At 41.4% G+C, this 20,307-nt stretch overlaps 1 protein-coding gene across 13 annotated transcripts in view; it reads right to left on the reverse strand.

Moving 5' to 3' along the window:
- Positions 1-20,307, reverse strand: part of KMT2C (lysine methyltransferase 2C) — a 131,125-nt gene that overhangs the window by 23,690 nt on the left and 87,128 nt on the right. For 6 of the 13 annotated variants that reach the window (XM_069958871.1, XM_069958864.1, XM_069958865.1 and 3 more), the window contains 16 exons: positions 19,612-19,824; positions 18,484-18,612; positions 17,156-17,275; positions 16,585-16,715; positions 15,389-15,566; positions 14,489-14,593; positions 14,186-14,233; positions 11,448-11,585; positions 10,350-10,382; positions 10,099-10,242; positions 5,993-6,131; positions 5,509-5,723; positions 5,351-5,424; positions 4,861-5,055; positions 2,126-4,738; positions 314-639 (listed from right to left, as the gene is read on the reverse strand). In XM_069958871.1, coding sequence (XP_069814972.1) covers positions 314-639; positions 2,126-4,738; positions 4,861-5,055; positions 5,351-5,424; positions 5,509-5,723; positions 5,993-6,131; positions 10,099-10,242; positions 10,350-10,382; positions 11,448-11,585; positions 14,186-14,233; positions 14,489-14,593; positions 15,389-15,566; positions 16,585-16,715; positions 17,156-17,275; positions 18,484-18,612; positions 19,612-19,824 — 4,801 coding nt within the window. The remainder of the gene's footprint in view (positions 1-313; positions 640-2,125; positions 4,739-4,860; positions 5,056-5,350; positions 5,425-5,508; positions 5,724-5,992; positions 6,132-10,098; positions 10,243-10,349; positions 10,383-11,447; positions 11,586-14,185; positions 14,234-14,488; positions 14,594-15,388; positions 15,567-16,584; positions 16,716-17,155; positions 17,276-18,483; positions 18,613-19,611; positions 19,825-20,307) is intronic. The other 7 variants (XM_069958868.1, XM_069958867.1, XM_069958863.1 and 4 more) reach the window with 7 other exon arrangements.

Raw genomic sequence — 20,307 nt, forward strand, 5'->3', positions numbered from 1 at the left:
GTTTATGATTTATCGTACAACTGTTCTCTTGTTCATTCACTTGATACAAAGAGTACACCTACTAAATTGTTACACATAATGATGAAAACTATTGAGCAATGCCGAGCAATCGGTGTCGAGCATGCTCGAGTAGCGCTCATCACTAGTTACAGAGGCTACTACACGGCCACCAAAATAAATCGGTGCCTTAAGAGATTGTGAGCCAAGAGTCATTGGGAAAGTCAAATACACAGGAGTACACAAAAATCTGATAAAAACAAACAATAACAAAATGAGGACAAGCTAGTAAGATTTATATCACAATATAATGTACCTGTTTCCAGGGTGTCTCATAGCCATGTTGCCAATGTCCCCAGGAAACTGTGGTCTATTGAACTGGCCATTCCCTGCAAACTGAGCGTGTTGCTCTTTGGGAAAAACGGGAAATCGTTGGTTTCCTTTGGGGCCAAGTGAGGCTCGGATGTTCCCAGGATAAGGTGGCGGAGGCCGGTTAAAAATTTCATGGTGTCTGTGTGAATTGTCTTGCCATTGTGCGGGATGTCCACCTTGGTTCATCTGTATCGGATCCACTGGTTTCTCTTGCCTGATAGAATTCTTGTTTTGCTGCTGTCTCAAGAGCATCTCTCGCAACTTCTGACGCTATAAAAAGATCAGAAATCTATATGAGAATTTATGGATACTGCAAAAACACTGCATATCTATCTTATAGGAATATCACAAATGTTTCCAGCAATGACTTTTAAATACTAGGCGACGGCGAAAAACCTAGTGAAGATTTCTAAAGTCTACATCAACTTGTTAACAGTTTGTTCTATTAATATTTATGGGGGGTTTCAGCAGCCAGAACCCTGCTATCACTCCTGACAAGAGACAGGCTATCCTTCAACAAGATCTTTTGCCATTTACATGAGCTTGCAGTACTACTGTCCATGCTGTTTTGATACAATAAAATGCTGAGGATGGTATCTGCAAAAATCTGCACGTAGAAAGTGGAAAGTTTTAATTGGTGGGATTCTTGGTCTTTACGCCACCATCATTAGAATGAATAGGGAGAAGGGAGTGGCTGGATACTGCTACTCCCTACAGTGAGCAAGACAGGGGAACATGCCTATAAGCTTTCTACTGAAATTCCTCTCCTGTTGCATGGAGAGAAGAATGAAGAAAAAATTTATATCTAAATTAACATCATAGTTAAAGGGAATGTGTTGCTTAGATTTTCTTTTACGGATTAGAATCTGATACTAAAACTTTTTTTCATTCTAATGTTTTTATTGTCAGTCTCTAATTTTTTTATTTCACTTTTTGTACATTGTTATGGGGGCTGCCATCTTGCCTGAGCTGTTTTTGACAGCATTTAGTGACATGCTTTACAGCTAGACTTATAGACATAGAAGACAATAGAGAGTGAGTCTGTCCCCTTGAGATGAATTTGAAACCTTACTGAGCAAACTCTGTGACCTAACAAGGAGTTGTCCCACATTCTGCATGTTTTATATATATTGCTGCTGGTGCACATAAAACAATAAACATGTTGTGCTTACATGTCTGCGCTTCCTCTGGTGTCGCCTGCTGACTGCAGAGCCTCCCGAGACGAACTCCCAACACCAGAGGACGAGACGACAGGTGGGGATAACATGTTTATTGTTTTATATGCACAAGCAGCAATATATAGAAAATGCTGAATTCTGGACAACCCCTTTAAAAGGTCACAGCGTTTTCTCAGTAATGTTTGAAATTCATCTCAAGAGGTTATTTCACAGGAAGCTGCTCCTGTCTTGTGTTGTTGCTATCCATCTACTGGTGTCACATGGCGCTGCAATGCTGTAGAAATCACTTTACTGATAAATTATGTTAATGTATGGATATAAAATATATATATACACACACACACACACACACACACTTGTATAGTGTTCAGTAACCTAGACAACCTAAAGTGGTCGCAACCCAGAAAACAAGTGGATAACAATATGAGGTAAAGAGCAGCATATCAGGACAAGGCAAGTTTGACCCCTACAAGTATAACTATATTAGGTGTGATGGGTATACCCCTTTAAGTATACAAATTCATTTGCACTAAGGAACATAAACCCTGTACTTAAATAAGTAGTTGAAGAAAATTTACCTGTCTTGCTTTCTCTTCAGATTCTGCGAGTGGCATATTCAGTGAATTTGGGGTATCTGGCATGCCAGGTACTTGCTGAATGTTGGCAAACTGCTGCCCTTGGGGACTCTCTGCAATATTAGTAGCTCCACTAAAAGCTTCTTCTGAAAACGGTCTTTGCTGATCAGTAATATCATGAGAATCACCAAATCCATCTCCAGTCTGCACATGGGGAGTCATGGGGGGTTGATCAAAACTATCCTGATTAGAAGCAGAATGACTAAAGATGTCTGGGGCCCCCGGACCTGCCATTCGAGGATTTTGGGAGCTTGCATCAGGTCTTAAAAAGGGGGCTTGCATAGGAGGTCCTCTGTTTTGCGTAGCATGTCCAAATGGCTCCTGACTGGAAACCAAGCTTGATCTAGCAGAACGATTAAAGTTTTCTGGAACTCCCGGCATGGGGGTTCTCGGCGACTGGGAATAGGGGTCAGGAAGAACAGGCCTAGGGGTTCTGTTTGGATGAGTATAAGAATCTGTGGGGGCAGGCCTTGGTGTTCCTGGGGGTTGGGAATATGGATCTGAAAGAACAGGTCGTGGAGTACCTGGGGGTTGAGAGTAAGGATCTATATTAATAGGTCTTGGAGTCCCAGGGGGATGTGCATATGGATCTGCGGGCATTGGTCTTGGCGTGCTAGGTGGTTTACAATACGGATCTGAGGACATAGGCCTCGGTGTTCCAGGTGGTTGTGAATAAGGATCTGAAGCCACTGGTCTTGGGGTGCCAGGTGGCTGAGAGTATGGATCTGAAGGCATTGGCCTCGGTGTACCAGGTGGTTGTGAGTATGGATCAGATGGCATTGGCCTCGGTGTACCAGGGGGTTGCGAGTATGGATCAGATGGCATTGGCCTCGGAGTACCAGGCTGTTGCGAGTATGGATCAGATGGCATTGGCCTCGGTGTACCAGGGGGTTGCGAGTATGGATCAGATGGCATTGGCCTCGGTGTACCAGGGGGTTGGGAGTATGGATCAGATGGCATTGGCCTCGGTGTACCAGGCGGTTGCGAGTATGGATCAGATGGCATTGGCCTCGGTGTTCCAGGTGGTTGCGAGTATGGATCAGATGGCATTGGCCTTGGTGTGCCAGGTGGTTGTGAGTATGGGTCAGAAGGCATTGGCCTTGGTGTGCCAGGTGGCTGGGAGTATGGATCTGAAGAAACTGGTCTTGGTGTCCCTGGTGGTTGAGAATATGGATCTGAAGACATAGGCCTAGGAGTAGCAGGCTGTTGAGAGTAGGGATCCATGGCAAGCCTTTGAGTTCCTGATGGGGAGGCAAATGTATCATGGTTCCTTTTACTTATTGTGGGTTGAGCAAACACGTCAATCGGTCTAGGTGTAGATGGCTGCTGACTGTAAGGATCCAATGCTTGTGCAGACGGTCTAGGGGTAGGTGGTTGCTGATGGTAAGGGTCAATGACTTGTGCTCTTGGAGCATTTGGTGGCGGCAGATATGGGTTATTTACAGGCCGTGGTGTTCCCGGAGGCTGCGCGTATGGATCCTGTGAATTTGCTCTCGATAAAGATTGAGGGTCACTATGCTGTCGCATCAGTCTGGGTGGATGTGCAAATTCATTTGTGGAGGAACGATGTGAGGCTTGGTTATAAGGATCATGTGGAAAATTCTCAGATGGCCGTGGCGTCATAGCAGACCTTTCATACTGGTCTGCAGACATTCGACGAGGTGTTGTTGGCAGCGAACCATATGATTCTTGTGGTGACTGAGGGGGACGAAGTGGAGTTTTAAATGGTGCAGGACTACCAGGTGAAACGCCTGGTGTAGGAGTGAGAGGGGGTCTTGCATATGGATCTACTTTATTTTGTGCCAATGATTGTCTTTGAAACATGTCAGACCTGGAATTTTGCTTAGGAAATGAGTCACTGCTTCCTGGACCTAAAGAACCATCTAAAATCGGATCTGGGTTATGTGGGATCCTTGATGCAAACCCTGGCTTTGCAAAATGTTCTGATGACATCATAGACCTTTCACTCAACTTTATACCCAGATCCCCACTGGAGGGAGATGAAGAGGGATCTCGTATAGGCGACGGTTTTGTATCAGAAGATTCATTCCCAGCAATGTGCCTTGTAGGACACATGTCCATAGGTGACCCAGAGTTCCTCCTGTGGTAACTATGACCAACAGGTGGTGGTCTTGGTGTTCCTACCATTTTAGCATAAGGATCCACAGGGGATGATGGTCTAGAAGTTGAAGATCCAGGCGAGAACATCATCTGTGGTGACTGCGGCTGAGAAGACTGGGAAAGCTGAAGAGGATCTTGCAAAGATATTCTAGTTGGTGTTGGTGGTGGAGCTTGTGGCTTCACAAAGACGTCATCAGAGAATGAGGGTGGAGTCTGTTTGGAAAATGCATCTTTACCAAAAGTCTGCTGAATTGGAGACATATTTCCGCTATTTTGAGGCGTTAAAGGGCTTTGTATTCCGCTGTTTGGGGTGTCATTCCCTGACTGACTCAGATGCTGGGATCCAAACTGCTGCTGCTGTTGCTCATTCTTTACTTGTTCGAGTTTCTGTGTCGCTTCGATTTTTGCTTGCTGCTTGCTCTTCTGACGCATCTGCTGCAAAATCAGTGGTGAAAAGGTTCAATTAGCTGAGGGCTGCACGTAACGTATATAAAGCAAATGTTCCATTGATAACAATGTATCATGCATGAATTACTAGATAAATGTAAATGACATACATATAAAATCTGTACCTGTCGAAATTTCCACTCCTGTTCGTGCTCCGATTCTCTCTGCTTTATTGGATCTTTAAACAGATCGGAGTCGATACGAGAGTTGAGCTCTACTATTTCATGCTGCTGTCGCTTCAGAGAGTCATTAGACATCTGGACTTTGTTAATTCGTAGAGCTGCACGGTTATCTCTAGCCTTTTGCTGAAAAGAATGATTATATTCAGTGTTTGATAATTTATTACAATTACAAATATGAATAGTACAGAAGAAGACATCACTTACAATTTGTTTTAGTTAAATACAAAATTGATATTCAAAACACCAGTATACATCTAATGGATTGTCCATTTCCATAATGCACACATGAACACACACACAGTATCACTTATCCCCTTATTCATTATCAGACAGTGCCTAAAATGTGTGCCTGTCATGTGATTATTGGGTGGGGGGAGGAACATGAACTACATTTACTAGAAACCGGCTGCACATTTACCACATATGGTGCCCTTTCTTGTGAGCTGGCTTTCCTCCAAAGTTTTGCAATCTGTTTCACTCTTGTCGACCAATCTAAAAAAATCAATACATGTGAAATCATAATCCAACATAGGTGAGTGACTGATAGAAAGAGCTCAACAGGTAGATATTTTTTACCTGGAAATTCGTCCTTTAAGCTTGGGAAGTTAACATTTGTATATAAAACAGGGGCAACAGTGGCCATTTCACCGAGGGATTCTTCTTTCTCCCACTTTAGCGTACTCCGCTGTGCGTTAGACATGGTATCTCCTTCTGTTTCCATCGGAGGAGCTTGTGTTTGCCACACATTGGTAGGTTCGTTCACCATGCCATGATACACTGGGTTTTTATCCCTGGTAGGGCAGAGATATGGGCATCTTAAAGTTGTGTACTCAACATACCTAACACACTATACATCAAGAACTATATCATACCCTCAAAACGTAATATGTTGGTATCCCAATGGCAGTAATAACATAAAAGCACAGATGTAAAGACAGCCATATGCATTAGATAATAGTCGGTAGGGTACAAGCTTGTAAGGTTTGAAAAAGTTAAAATTTTTGCTCCCATAAGTGGCAAGCTGCTACCAGACTAATTAAAAGGTGAGCAATACCATTACCTGTTATCTGCAAACGGTGGCTGTGATAATGGAGGAAAAGCACCAAGTCCACCTCCAGGTACGAGAGGATTGTGCTGCAGGTGTGCATTGGGTGGTAACATTCCATTTACCATGGGTATTCTGGGGAAAAGGCCATCACCTTAAATAATAAGGAAAAAAAAAAATCTATTTTACTAAACATATATGTAAAGGATAAGTTAAAAAAACTGTTATTTAGACTTGTTGAGGAAGGAGCCATACCTGTTAAAAAGAAGTAGTAAATAAATGTCAACAATACTCAATAACAAAAGAGCAGCATGAATACCTCTCTCCAGTTACTCAGCAGAAGTGATAGAGTTGTATAAAGAACAGATTTATAAAAATGCTGTATACTGTATAGATACTGTATACTCTCTAACAAGGAATATGGCTATTTCAGTGTTTGAGGTGGAAGTCTGTATTGGGTTTTGGCATACCATGACCAGCATTTTCCTGAAAGAGCGTTGAAAAAACACAAAACTTGTTAAGAGTAGAGAGACGGCACTCTGCGGGTCGATGGTGCTCGTGGTAGGAAAATCCCGGCAAATGTAGTAAAGAACTCTGGCACCACAATCAAATAATGCTTACTCATTTAGTGTAGTAACTCACAGATATGACGTATTTCAGCCCACTCAATATCCAGTACAGTTAAGGAAGGCCAGTGGATCGAAACACGTCCTTGTAACCTGTACTTTACTACAGTAAATAAATAAGCAAACAATGAATTTTGGTGAGTGCCAGGACAAAACTGGCACCACAAAAAAAAAAAAAAAAAAATCCTCATAATCCACAGTTTGTCTCTCGTGGTCATCTAGGAAACCTTTAATGGAAAGTATGACAGAAGAGGAAGAATTAAAGGGTTTTTAGTTTTACTTAGATATGAGTTCAGCAATTTCTACTACATTTTTAGGACCCCTGCTTGCTGTCAATGAATGGAAAATGGTGAGGAATGACAGGGAATTTTATTACACAAGCTGTATTCATATAAATCCCTTTAATGTTTATTCCTAATATCAATGAGTACTGTCATTTGTCGTCTCACGGTAAAAACTTTCACTGTAGTAGAAAACATAAATGCTAGTTATCTCCACTACTTAAATACTGAATTCTTTTCTATGTCTTCCCTGTTGTGCTGTCATTAAGTTATTCTTAGAAACTTATATTTAAAATTGATGTTACCAGATTTTGGGGGAGGGGAGTGTTCCCTAGACATTTTGACCCTGACCAATCATTGCTGACAGTATCAGGGTAGGGATACAACCCATTCCCATTTCACAATCTAATCCCCTATCTACAAAGCTTGTCATTTATTCATCATGAGCAAATTGGATGGAAAAAAAACAGATTGCAAAAACGTAGTGTGAACCCTGCCTTTGTCAGAGAGGCGGTCTTCCTCAGTGACTGACAGCTTTCTGTACGTGCACATACAGAAGTTGCTGGCAATCACTAAACAGGACCACCCACTTGACTACTTGAGCCCAAAGAGCGAAGGTTTATATACATAAATGACAAGTTTTCCTACAGAAGACCTGCTGTTTTTGAGATTATCTGATATCATTTCAATCAATCACAATTTGGCCATTGTCAAACTTCTTGTTTACAAGATAATAATGTTATTCACAAAAAAACTTTTGACATGTCTCTGTTGCATGTCATAAGTTTTTCATGTGACAACCTTTTCATGTGGCTTTTTCTGTTGGGTAGACAGGGACAAGAATACAGGGAATCGTTCACCATCAGAACGACACCAGCTGCTTTTAGGGAAAAGTAGGTTTGGACAATCAATTTAACCCATGGAGGTCAAACCTCCAACAATCACAAAACTACAATTGCCTTCATGCCTGGACACCCAAAGAGCTGGGGGGTTTCAGGTTTGATCCCTGTACGTTAAAGGGGTTATCCAGCACTACAAAAACATGGCCACTTTTCCCCCACTCTTGTCTCCAGGTCAGGTGTGGTTTGCAATTAAGCTCCATTTACTTCAATGGAACCGAGTTTAAAACCCCACCCAATCTGGAGACAAGAGAGGGGTAAAAGTGGCCATGTTTTTGTAGCACTGGATAACCCTGTTAACCAGCCCATAGAGAGATTTTACTTCTTCATTTAGCTCGTGCTGACTGAAATTTATCAGTCCATCTCAATTACAAGAAAACTGCTCTATGATCAGTAAGTTATGTTCACAATTGACATGGCTGACAAAATCAAACACAAATGGAAATATCAATGGAGCAGACGGTTTGTGTGGCGCTGTTGCCTATGCAAGGTTATATATCTGATTTCTGCATCCGTGAAGCAACTCTCCTATGTTAGATGGATGTTTCCTGTCATAGTCTCATAGAAGCGGATTATAAAGCTTTAGGGTCCTATTCCACGGGCCGAGCAGGGCCCGATCAACTATGTAAACTAGCGCCGATCTGCTAGATTGCCGCTCGTTTATTGGGCCTATTCCACGGCCCGATGATCGTTGAGTGAGGGCTGCAGGGACATCGTTACCGATGTCCTTGCAGCATACATTACCTTTCAGGTCTTCTTCTCCGCTCTGTCTTCCTCCCCGGGTCCCGCGCGCTCTAACTTCGGAATGGCCTGTCAGCTGACAGGCCACTCAGCCAATCACAAAGCGTGGCGGTCCCGGCCTGTGATTGGCTAAGCGCTCCGTCAGCTGACAGGCCATTCCGAAGCTAGATGGCGTGGGACCCGGGGACGAAGACAGAGCGGAGAAGATGACATGACAAATAATGTATGCTGCTGCTTCTTCTCAAATCGCCCGCTGCGCACCGCTATTCAACCGTAGCGATGCATGGTGGGGGAACGATGATTTTAGGTCTGGCCCTAAATGAACGATCAGCCGATGACACGATCATCTGCTGATTGTTCTCTCTATTTCACCGAACGATTATCGGCCGAATCATGCCAAATGGGGCCGATCCGGCCGATTATCGTTACTGTGGAATAGGACCCTTAGTCTGATTATAATTATTTAACATTTCTAATCTTTATAGGTGTAAATTTAATTAAACTGGTAAGGGTCACTTAGGATTTTCTCAGCTGGCCCCTCAATAAGGCCACAGCTTAAAGTGTACCTATCATTTAAACAAGCTTCTGACAGGTCATATCGATGTGTCAGAGGTTTGTATTGGTGGGGGTTCAGGTGCTGAGATCCCCGCTAACTGGTAGAACAAAGGGGCAGACGTGCTCAGCACCACGCATTCTGCCCCTTCCTCTCCGTACTTACTGTTAAAGTTGTTGTAGACAGAATTATAATGGAGTCTATGGAACTTCTGGTAGATGCAATTGCCGGAAGCTCCATAGGCTCCATTATAATTCAGTCCACTGCTACTTTATCAGTGAAAGCGAAGATGAATGCAGGCTGCTAACCACGTCTGAGCTTCATTTTAGCCATTGTCGGGGGTCTTAGCGCCCAGTCCCCCATTGATACAAACTTTGACATGTGGCTATGACTTATCAAAAGTTTTTTTTTTTATTGATAGGTACACTTTTAGCCATGTATGCAAAACATCTGCCATCTTCTGCAGCTTCTCATTTTCCTTCCTTGATATTTACCGCACTCAAAGTGATTACGTGACAGATATATTCCATTACAAATAAACACACATTGCTCAATGGATTTATAGGTTCTATGTTTTCCTTCCATAGACACTGATCCTCCATTGCCATCTATAGGTACTGGCCTATTTCACCCATAAGTACACCCAGACCTATACAAACAGCACCATTTTGGCACTACAGTAAATGAACAGTTAATACAAAGCCTTCACCATCATAGAGGATGCTATGGTGTCTTAACTATTTTATAACCTGCAAAGAAATAACTTCCACTGACTATGGAAGTACTGCTTCATGTCAATATACCCTGTGGCTATACAGTGCATTTCCATGGTTTTTTTCAGCCCACAATATCCCATCTTTTGCTACTACCACTTACTACAGCAAAATGTGTTCTGATTGGCCTTGACCATAAAATAAGAAACGTGAGTTTGCTGCTTAAAAAGTTGATGAAATCAGATTTCAGAAGTACCTTCACCTGCCCTTTATACAGATGAGAGGGTATAACCAGGACTGAAACTTACCCTGGTTGTGCAAAGGCAAGAGCTGTGTATGTGGAGGATGAGGATGAGCTGAAGGTGGTGGCGGTTGTGGCAAAGATGGCGGATGGGTAGCTACAGGACTCAGCACAGCAGTAAATAAATCTTCAACATCTTTTCCTTCAAGTTCTGCAAACCCAACAAAAAGAGTAGGAACCAAACATTTTAAGAAACATTTTGATTGAAAATTTTTTTGGAGCCACCATAAAGTGTACACGGAGGATGGTCATAGTTACCTGGAATCTTCGAAAGTTTTTCCAAAATGGCTCCTAAAAAGGGGGAAACAAGTCACAATGAAATAGTCAGAAATGGTATTATGTTAAATATCTGTCAAATTATGATTTGCTTCAGTAAAATGTGTTGTAAAATTTATCTTAAAGCAGCTTTTATTCCTACTAGAAATGTATGTTGTTTAGGCTGCTCCCCTCTCCTCCACCCCTTGTCCCTACACAGTTCAGTACTGTCAACACCACAGCTGAATCCTATCTCCAACCAGTAAAACCTAGCTGTTAGATTAGTTATCAAATTGTAGGAAAAGTAACAGGAATAGCACAGCATAAAGTTCTAACAAAAGATGTTCCAGAATCTTGAAGCGTATCTGTTCTTCCCGGACAGCCCCCCCAAACAACTGGTACAGTCTTGCTGCCCTCACCAGGGCAAGTTGTATTCCGGCGACAGGGTATCAACGAGGCAGGGCCTAGTGAATCCAAGCCTGCAGCGCCTCTCCCTCCACCTTTATCCAGCGCAGTGGTGTGGGGAAAAAGAAGAGAGGCGGGGAAAGAAACAGGAATAAAAGTTTTTACCCTTGATGAGGACATTAATATGGTAAATCAGTGGTTTGGGGGGGGGGGGGGGGCAGAACCGACTGTCCAGGCAGCACCGACTCGCTTTACCATTATGCAAAATATAGACATGTCAGAAGAGCTGACAGATCAGTCAGTTTCTGTACAGCCGGATAAAAGGTTACTGTCATTTAAAAAAAAAATCACTTATGAAACATTTTGATTGGTCTTGGTACCGAGACCTTTACAGGTGAGGGGCAATGGGGGGGTCTCAGCACCCAGACACCAATCTTTGACTTAAACAGTTGTTTTTTTGTTTTGGTTTTCTCTCCTTTTAAAATGACCGTGACACTTGTGAGTTTGTGTTGCAGATCCCGTGTAGTTTTACCCTATTGAACCCACAACAGCAGATTTATACTAGTCCTTTTTTCCCACTGACACAGCTGCACCTACGTACAGATGATGTCAGTAAGAACTATCTATATCGTTTCAGGGATCTGCAAGTGCTAATGGAAAAATCAAAGCATATTTAGACAGAGAAAGAGCTTTTACCATCTGTAACCATTTTGTCTAGTTCTGGGCTGAGAATCCCATCCAATTGGTCCTCGCTTAAAGGTCTGGAGCTGTGGTTGACATTGGCGTGAGACAGTGATGAGGAATCATCTGATATGGTACCTATGTCAAGCCCCACTAAAAAAGTAAGGTAAAAGAAATGGTAAGTTTTTACTACATTGTGCAAAAAGACGTTCTGGGGGGCATTCTGACAAAAAGGAAGGAAGGAATTAAGGAAGAAAGAAAAACTTTTGATATGTCTAGCAAAAGTTTTGATTGATTGGGGTCCTGGTGCTGCGACTCCCACTAATCACTTGATGGAGCCAGCAGAAGAGCATGGCCGATTTGCAATAGACTTACATTGGGACCCATCTCCTGTAACAAGTTGGATTAGGTTGCGAGCAGGAGTGAAGCGCTCAGCCACATGCTTTAGGGTACGTTTACACAGAGAGATTTATCTGACAGATTTTTTGAAGCCAAAACCAGGAACAGACTTTATAAAGTGAACAGGTCATAAAGGAAATACTGAGATTTCTACTCTTACCAAATCCATTCCTGGCTTTGGCTTCCAAAATCTGTCAGATAAATCTGTCTGTGTAAATGCACTATTACAATCTTACAATAAGTGGCAGTCTTGGCACGGAGATCCAAACTGATCAAAACTTTTGATTTTTTTTTTCTAAGTGACAGTAATGCTTTACCTTCTGAGAAACTAGAAGTGATAGCAGAAGAAAGTTGCACAAACATACATCCATACATTACAAAAGCTGAACCCAAAATCTACCTCTGAACACCCCCTCCTTACTATTCACAAAGCGGACTTATAAAAAGGGTTGAGTAACTTAGCATGTATGGTGCCAAAATCATAGCCTGTATTATTGTCCAGAACAACATTCTCACTCCTGCAAGCTTTATAGAGGTAACATTGCTGCTTATTTAAGAGCAGCAACAAGGTAGACATAAAATACTGGCGTCAACCTGCAGCTTCCCAGCAGCCACAACTACAAGGTGGGACCGGAGCTATAGTTTGGAGCATCTGTCAGGGTATGATAAGACTTTTGCAAAAGCTGGAGGGTTGCAGGTTGAGGAACACTAATACAGTTCTAACCTACTGGAAATAAATTGTATGAGGTACATTATTTTATTTTTAAAGAAATTAACAGGGGTTGTGGTTGCAGTTTAACAATATACTTTTTTATTTTTAAGTTTTCTATGTTTAAACCAACGTTATACATATGGCCACTAAGTGTCTCCCCTTCCTGTCAAACTGTGGTCCATGCTTCTTTCCTGCCGATATTTTGTCTTTTCTCTGTTCAAAAAAAAACCAGGCCAAACTCAGGAAGTCCCAGTCCTTTGTGCGCTCACAGGCATGGCTTGGTATTGCCAGCCATTCCTGGTCATAAATGGCGGGACAAGTCTTCAATGTGCATGGAGTACAGCTCCTGTGCGTCCACATTCAGTAGCAGAGAATCCTAGTTGGGCTTGCACTGTATGGTCAGCTCTCCAGTCACCTCTCAAAAACTCTTAAACCACACAGTGAAATTATACTGACTGAATTGTTGCATAACAAAGCATTGTCTTTTGGTAAGCATGCAAAGTTGATAATATAATTAGCAAAAGTTAATTGTCCTAAATTGATATACAACCTGCATGATGAACAGGTGTCTTTCCTTGTGTGTGCGTAAAAGGACTGGGACTTCCTGTGTTGTTGTTTTTTATTTAAAAAACACAGAAAAGACCAAATGTCAGTATGGATTACAGTTTGGCTGTATATATAACGTGGATTTACACATAGAAAATGTAAAAAATAGAGAGTATATTCCAAAGCTAACTGTGATCACATCCCCTGTTGATTACTTAAAAAAGGTAAGAAAAGTTATCTTTAAGATAACTGGTACCAATACAGACCAAAAGAACTGTGAATGTGGCTCTGGATTATAAAATGCTGGCTCTAACTCAGGGCCAGTGCTATAGACCCAATGTACCCCAGCTTGGTGCAGCTTATGTGGCACTACATATGAAAAGGTATTTTATGGTAAACGGCACTGAAAGCCTATGTAATAATGCCTTGACTGTTCACTTTAAACTATCTAAGGAGATATATATATATATATATATATATATATATATACACACACACACACACACACACACACACACAGTATATAAAACTCTTAACATATAGAATTTTTGGAATACAAAATGCTAAATTAAAAGTTATTGTTTTCCAATGTATCAATTTCTTGCAGCTCTATCCATTTTCAGGGTACAAACCCACTTGACGTATTTACTGCATGAATCAGTCTTAAAAATAAGCAGGCAAAACGCAAGTTGGCTTTATACGATTGTTCTGCATTAAAATACGCAATTGCGTATTTTTGAAGCGTGAAGCTACATGCGTTTTTCACACAGGTTGTTAACAACTGATGCTTTGCTAACAACAAGCTTCACGCTTCAAAAATACGCAATTGTGTATTTTAATGCAGAACAATCGTATAAAGCCAACCTGCGTTTTGCCTGCTTATTTTTAAGACTGATTCACGCAGCAAATACGTCAAGTGGGTTTGTACCCTTAAAACGTAAAAGGGGGAAAAAGATAAATAAATAAAAAATATATATAAAAAAAAAAAAAAAAGAAAAAAGAAAAGGGGGAGCGTGTTGCATGCAAAAGACTAGCAGGGAAGGATGGAATATGAACCACCTAACTACTGTATTTTTTTTTTTTTTTATCATCTTACCAAAAGGGGAGGATGAATTCTCGACCTGGAAAGTGCATAAATCAAGACCTACAGGACCCAAACCAGATAAAATGGATGATTATAACAAAGAAAAAGAGTGGAAGAGAATGTGTCAAGCAGCATGCTGAAAATCAATATGCAGAACCAAATAAGAACATAAAATAAACAAGCACAAGTGGAGGCAGCTGATCCAGGGAAATCAAAACCAAAGTAAAAGCAAACTGGAACATAGATAGGTCCAAAAGAATACAGGTAGGAATCAGCAGCAGACTGTGTCAGGGGAGTAACCTTTCAAAGACATACCAGTCTGACTTGCAGACTTTGCAAGATCATCTGAAAGTATTCCAAAAATATCATCGTCTGTATTCAACACCTCAGAGAGTTCAGCTAAAGGATCCTGAGATCCACCTTCAAACAAAAAAAACACACAAAAAAGAAAGAAAATAAGCATAATTTGCCTTCCCATGATATGAGGTAACAAATTTCCAGTAGTGGAAAACTAAAAGCAGTAATATTTGAGGTTCGAGTAGATCAATAGGTTGATCTATTTGTAGTTACTAATGTGATCTTCTATCACATATCTCAAATATTGCTTTGCTTTCCTTTCTAAAAGTTTTAACACCCTGACTAGAGATGAGCGAACCGGGTTCGGGATCGAGTCGATCCGAACCCGATCTTTCGCCATTTGATTAGCTGGGGCTGCTGAACTTGGATAAAGCTCTAAGGTTGTCTGGAAAACATGGATACAGCCAATGACGATATCCATGATTTCCACATAGTCTTAGGGCTTTATCCAAGTTCAGCAGCCGCAGCTAATCAAATGCTGAAAGTTTTGGTTCGGATCGACTCGAGCATGCTTGAGGTTCGCTCATCTCTAACCCTGACCTTTGTTAGATTTGACTAGGTTCTAAAACAAACAATATTCCCTTAGGGTTATTTCTGACGTTCCATGCATAGTCTGTAAATACGGACAATATGCTATGGAATGGAGTCTGGAGTTCCCTGCGTAACCATTCAATATGATGCTGGGAGCTCCGAAACAATTTAAACCTTCACACTACTGAACTGACATGCAGTGTACAGTACAGCAGCACGAAGACTTAAACCGACCGTGCACAGAATGTGGGAATAAGACCTTAGAGTTAACTTTTATAGACTTAATTGTAATTTAAAAGTCCCCTCGGGTAACGGCTTCACCCTTACCATCTGTATTTTTGGAGGGTGTTGCTGCTGAACTGAGCAAGGGGTCGGACGAAGGATCCAGAAATGTTGAGTTTAGATTTGCTTTGTGCAAGCTTGTAGCAGCTTCCTCAGAAGGGTTCTCAATGCTAGGTTTATTTTGTCTACTGGTATCCAGAAGGTTTCTCCCAAAAAAAGCCTCCTGTTTTATTAAAAGAAAAAAAAACAAAACATAAATATAAAAATAAATATCATGATCTTCAGCCTAATATAAGAAAATTAAAGAAGTCCGCCGAAAATGTTTATTAAATTATTGTATTGCCCCCCAAAAGTTATACAAATCACCAATATACACTTATTAGTGTTTTTTTTCCCTGCACTTACTACTGCATCAAGGCTTCACTTCCTGGATAAAATGGTGATGTCACGACCCGACTCCCAGAGCTGTGCGGGCTGTGGCTGCTGGAGAGGATGGTGGCAGAGGGACACAGGGCACTGGAGGGACACTAAGCATCCCTCTGCCATCATCCTCTCCAGCAGCCACAGCCGGCACAGCTCTGGGGGTCAGGTCGTGACATCACCATTTTATCCAGGAAGTGACATCACCATGTTATCTAGGAAGTGAAGCCTTGATGCAGTAGTAAGTGCAGGGAAAAAAAGCACTTTCCCGTAATAAGTGTATATTGGTTATTTGTATAACTTTTGGGGGGCAATACAATACATTAATAAAAAATTCCGCTGGACTTCTCCTTTAAATACCAGGCAGCCTTGTTAAAGGAAACCTGACATTACTTTCAAGCTGCCTAAACCACAAGTATCAGGGCAGCTTCTCTCTGATCCAGCAGCCTTGACTGATAAATTTGTTTGGAGAGACCTATCATTCTTAGCTGGCAGAGGCCACCGTCAACAAGTACAATGTGTCAAATAAAACAGATACATAAAAATCCCTATGAATGTGTTATTCCCATCAACCTTAAGTATCCACAATCTGGCATGTGCAACTGAAACATATATATATATATATATATATATATATATATATATATATATATATATATATATATATATACACTTTTTAAGGTTGATGGGTATAACACATTCGAGAGGATTTTTATACATCTGGTTCAATTATAAATTATATATCTGGTTCATATATAAATTGTTATTTCCTCTCTTTTCTACATACGGCTCTTGCTTACAGTAACAACTACAGCATCTACCTGTAGATACGCAGGGAAAGTTTCTTCCAGCTTGTTTTTCTTTTTCCGGTAGCGTTTCTTTATCTTCTCTGTGTTATCAGAGCCCATGATGCATTCATCTACAGGAGTTTCTGGCTGTGGTTCGTTCCAAGCTAAGGATAAACATACAGCGCACATAAAATATCACACAAGCCATGGATGGATTTAAACAGATTTTATTGTTTTCTGTAATGAAATGTATAAATTCATATCTACTGCACCATAACATGCTGTGACTGCACCACCTCACTGCTGCTGTATAATATCTCTATAGCTAATGTTATCAGAGAGTAGAAGATGGACATCACATCATTTGAACGGACAGAAACACATCAAAATCCCAACATGGTAGGCCGCCATTCTTCTCCCAATCATACCATAGAAATCCTGCGATTTCCAAACTCAAAGGCGGAATAGAATATTCAGAGCTAATATAAAACTCATTCTTTTATTAACCGTACAAAAGCACAGTAGAAGAAAAAAGGTGAGCATTTTTGGTATTACTCCCTTCTGCTGTACATAAAGGGTACTATTTTACATGTCTATCAGTTACCTTCTTCTTTACCAGGCAGGAGTTCAGAAACGGAGCCAGAAGAATCCTTACGAGATAAAGACCTCTTTGATTTTCCCTGACCTGTTCGGCTTCTTTGGCGCACCATAAATCCTCCAATACCTGGTGAGAAAAAAGAAAATGACACTTTCCATCAGTTACTGTATACAAAACCTTTCGAATTAATTCCAGTACAAGGGATGTACTGGAGGGACGGTTAAAACATGGGTGACTGTGTAAAAAAAACAAATCAGTAATGGCTTCTGTCCCAACAGATCAATCAGGTTTCTACCACAGAACTAAAAGGGTTAAAAAAAAAATTAACTTCATAGCTGCATTCTACAAATACCACTACGACAACTCCAGATACAGTCCAGGTACAAGAATGGCTCCACTCTGGAAGGTAACCAATGTTTTTGTAATCTAATGCAGTCCATGTAATGGATTTGCATTCTATGTATTGTCCACACTGGTATCTATCTAAACAGTTAAAGGAGAAGTCCGTCAATTTTTTTTATTGCCCTCCCAAAAGTTATACATATCACCAATATACACTAATTACAGAAAAAGCTTATAAAATTCCCTATTTTCCCTGTACTTACTACTGCATCAAGGCTTCACTTCCTGGATAACATGGTGATGTCACTTCCTGCATAAAATGGTGATGTCACGACCAGACTCCCAGAGCTGTGCGGGCTGTGGCTGCTGGAGAGGATAATGGCAGAGGGACACTGAGGGACACAGGGCACTGGAGTTACACTGAGCATCCCTCTGCCATCATCCTCTCCAGCAGCCACAGCCTGCACAGCTCTTGGAGTCGGGTCGTGACTAGAGATGAGCGAACTGTTCGGACTTTTGGTCCGAAAGCAGTTCGCTCTCTCATTATGCCTGCGATCCTGGCCGCATATTCGCAGGATCACAACTATGCGGCCTGGATCTCAGGCACAATGAGAGAGCGCCGATGCCGTCGGACCAAAAGTCTGGCGGTCCGCTCATCTCTAGTCGTGACATCACCATTTTATCAAGGAAGTGAAGCCTTGATGCAGTAGTAAGTGCAGGGAAAAAAGCATTTTATAAACATCTCCCTCAATAAGTGTATATTGGTAATTTGTGAAACTTTTGGGGGCAATGCAATACTTTAATAAAAATTTTTGCCGGACTTGTACTTTAAGGTAAGCTACTACTAGAAACCCAGCTACAGCTGCACTAAGGTTAAAGCAGGAAACTTATTCAGGGCATCAAAGCCTGATAGGGGGTTATGTGAAAGATGTTAAAGCCTAATTTATAATAAAAATATACAAATATTTAAAGCCACAAGAATAATCCTGTACCTGGTCTGTATGGCTTTCGCTTCCTTTTCTTCATTCCATCCATTATTTCAGCACCTTTAGAGTCATCATCAATAGGTTCCCGCTCTGGACTGGAGTCCGATTTTACATCACAGTCCATTAGATCACCCTCTAGAATAGAATTGCCTTGATTATTATGTATCTAAATAAAAACTATAGGCCTAGTGTGGAAGATACCGGATCAATTTCTGTTAACGCTTATCTTATTACTTTGAGTTTATAACTGGGATGCCCTTAAGCTAACCATACACGACAACCATTAGCTGAATGAGCATTTGACAACGGCCATCTCACCCGATCCCCTCATATATTTGTACAATTAATGCAGAGTGTTCTCAATGGGGAGAAGGGAGAGAGCAGCTAAGTCTTTTGAAAATTATCTGACACCAGGGCAGAGTGGCAGGGGCAGCCCCTATACACAATCAGTGGGTTCAGCTGACTCTAATCTTTAATACCTAAACATGCATGTAGTGGGTTGTCCAGTCCAAAAAATAAAAAAATCACCCTGCGCTGTCATTGGCTGTTCCTGCACAGATGATGTAAAAGGCTTGTGCAGGAACATGGCTTGTTTTTTTCCTATAAGCCCCAACACACTTTAATTTTTTTTTCTGTGGATAGACAACCGCTTTAAAAGGTTATAATGTTACAGCCACGTGAACCCAATGTTGTGCATTAATTTTTCAAAAGAGCAGCAGTTTTCTATTGAAGAGGTTATCTAGGATTAGAAAAAGCACAGCTAGTTTATTGCAAAAACAGCACCACAGCAGTCTTCAGGTTGTGTGGGGTATTACATTCAGCCTTTTCAATTCAATGGCCAAACTACACCCAAACTAAGGGCTAGTGTCGCTGTTTCTGGAAGAAAGCGGACATGTTCTTCTAAGTCTTCTGGAGAACCACTTTATGTCCCTACAGTGAAGACCAAATAGACCTTGCAGTGAAGAGCTGAGCAATCTGAGATTGACTGCTTGCTGGGGAAATGCTGCCAGACAAACTTACTTTACACCAGAAAGATTTTTAAAAAAAGAAAAGAAAAAAAAAGCTGTCTGTTGCCAAAACAGGCTACATCTGCCATTTAATACAGCTCTATTATGACACTGAAAAAGAGGTCACCTCTACTGTCATCCATCTCTCCGTCACGAGAATGCTCAGACTGAGGGTCTGGAGGAGTCTGCAGGACGGCCACGCTGTTCTGGTTGATGATCTTTAATTTCAACTTTGGTTTTGAGCGCCTCCTTCGCGGTACAGTGATGCATAGGCTCTGTAACTGTGAGAGTCCCGATTCTGTTAAACATACTCCATCCTGGGTAAAGGTTTTCAGAATATCTAAACAAAGATAAGAAAGCATGAAGACGGTGGGATGTGACTTTAGAAACTCTTAGGAAGTGTCATTGTCGTTTAATTTTTTATTTTTTTTTGCAGAAATCAATAGTACAGGCGATGTCAAGAAACTTTGTAATTGGGTTTATTAGCTGAAAAATGCATTTTTATCATGAAAAGCAGTTTGAGGCTCTCCCCCGTGTCTTCATTGTTCTCTATGGAGAGGAGAGGGGTGGAGGGAGATGAGGCACCAAAACAGGACAACAAAGAGTTAATTTACAGCTGCATCACTGGCTATCTAATTTGACCCTTTGACAGTCTCTGACCTCTGAATACCGTTTTTTGCACAGGTCCCGCTGTGTAATCCTTAGTTCTCTGCTGCCGACTAATCTCCCTTCTCCATAGAACAGACAGGGCCCTGAGTGTCAAGATTTCCTGACAATGAGCAGTGGATGAGAGAGAGAGGAGGGAGGGGGGGGGGGGGGGGGG

Source organism: Dendropsophus ebraccatus, chromosome 2, assembly GCF_027789765.1.
Source record: "Dendropsophus ebraccatus isolate aDenEbr1 chromosome 2, aDenEbr1.pat, whole genome shotgun sequence".
Lineage (NCBI taxonomy): Eukaryota > Metazoa > Chordata > Amphibia > Anura > Hylidae > Dendropsophus > Dendropsophus ebraccatus.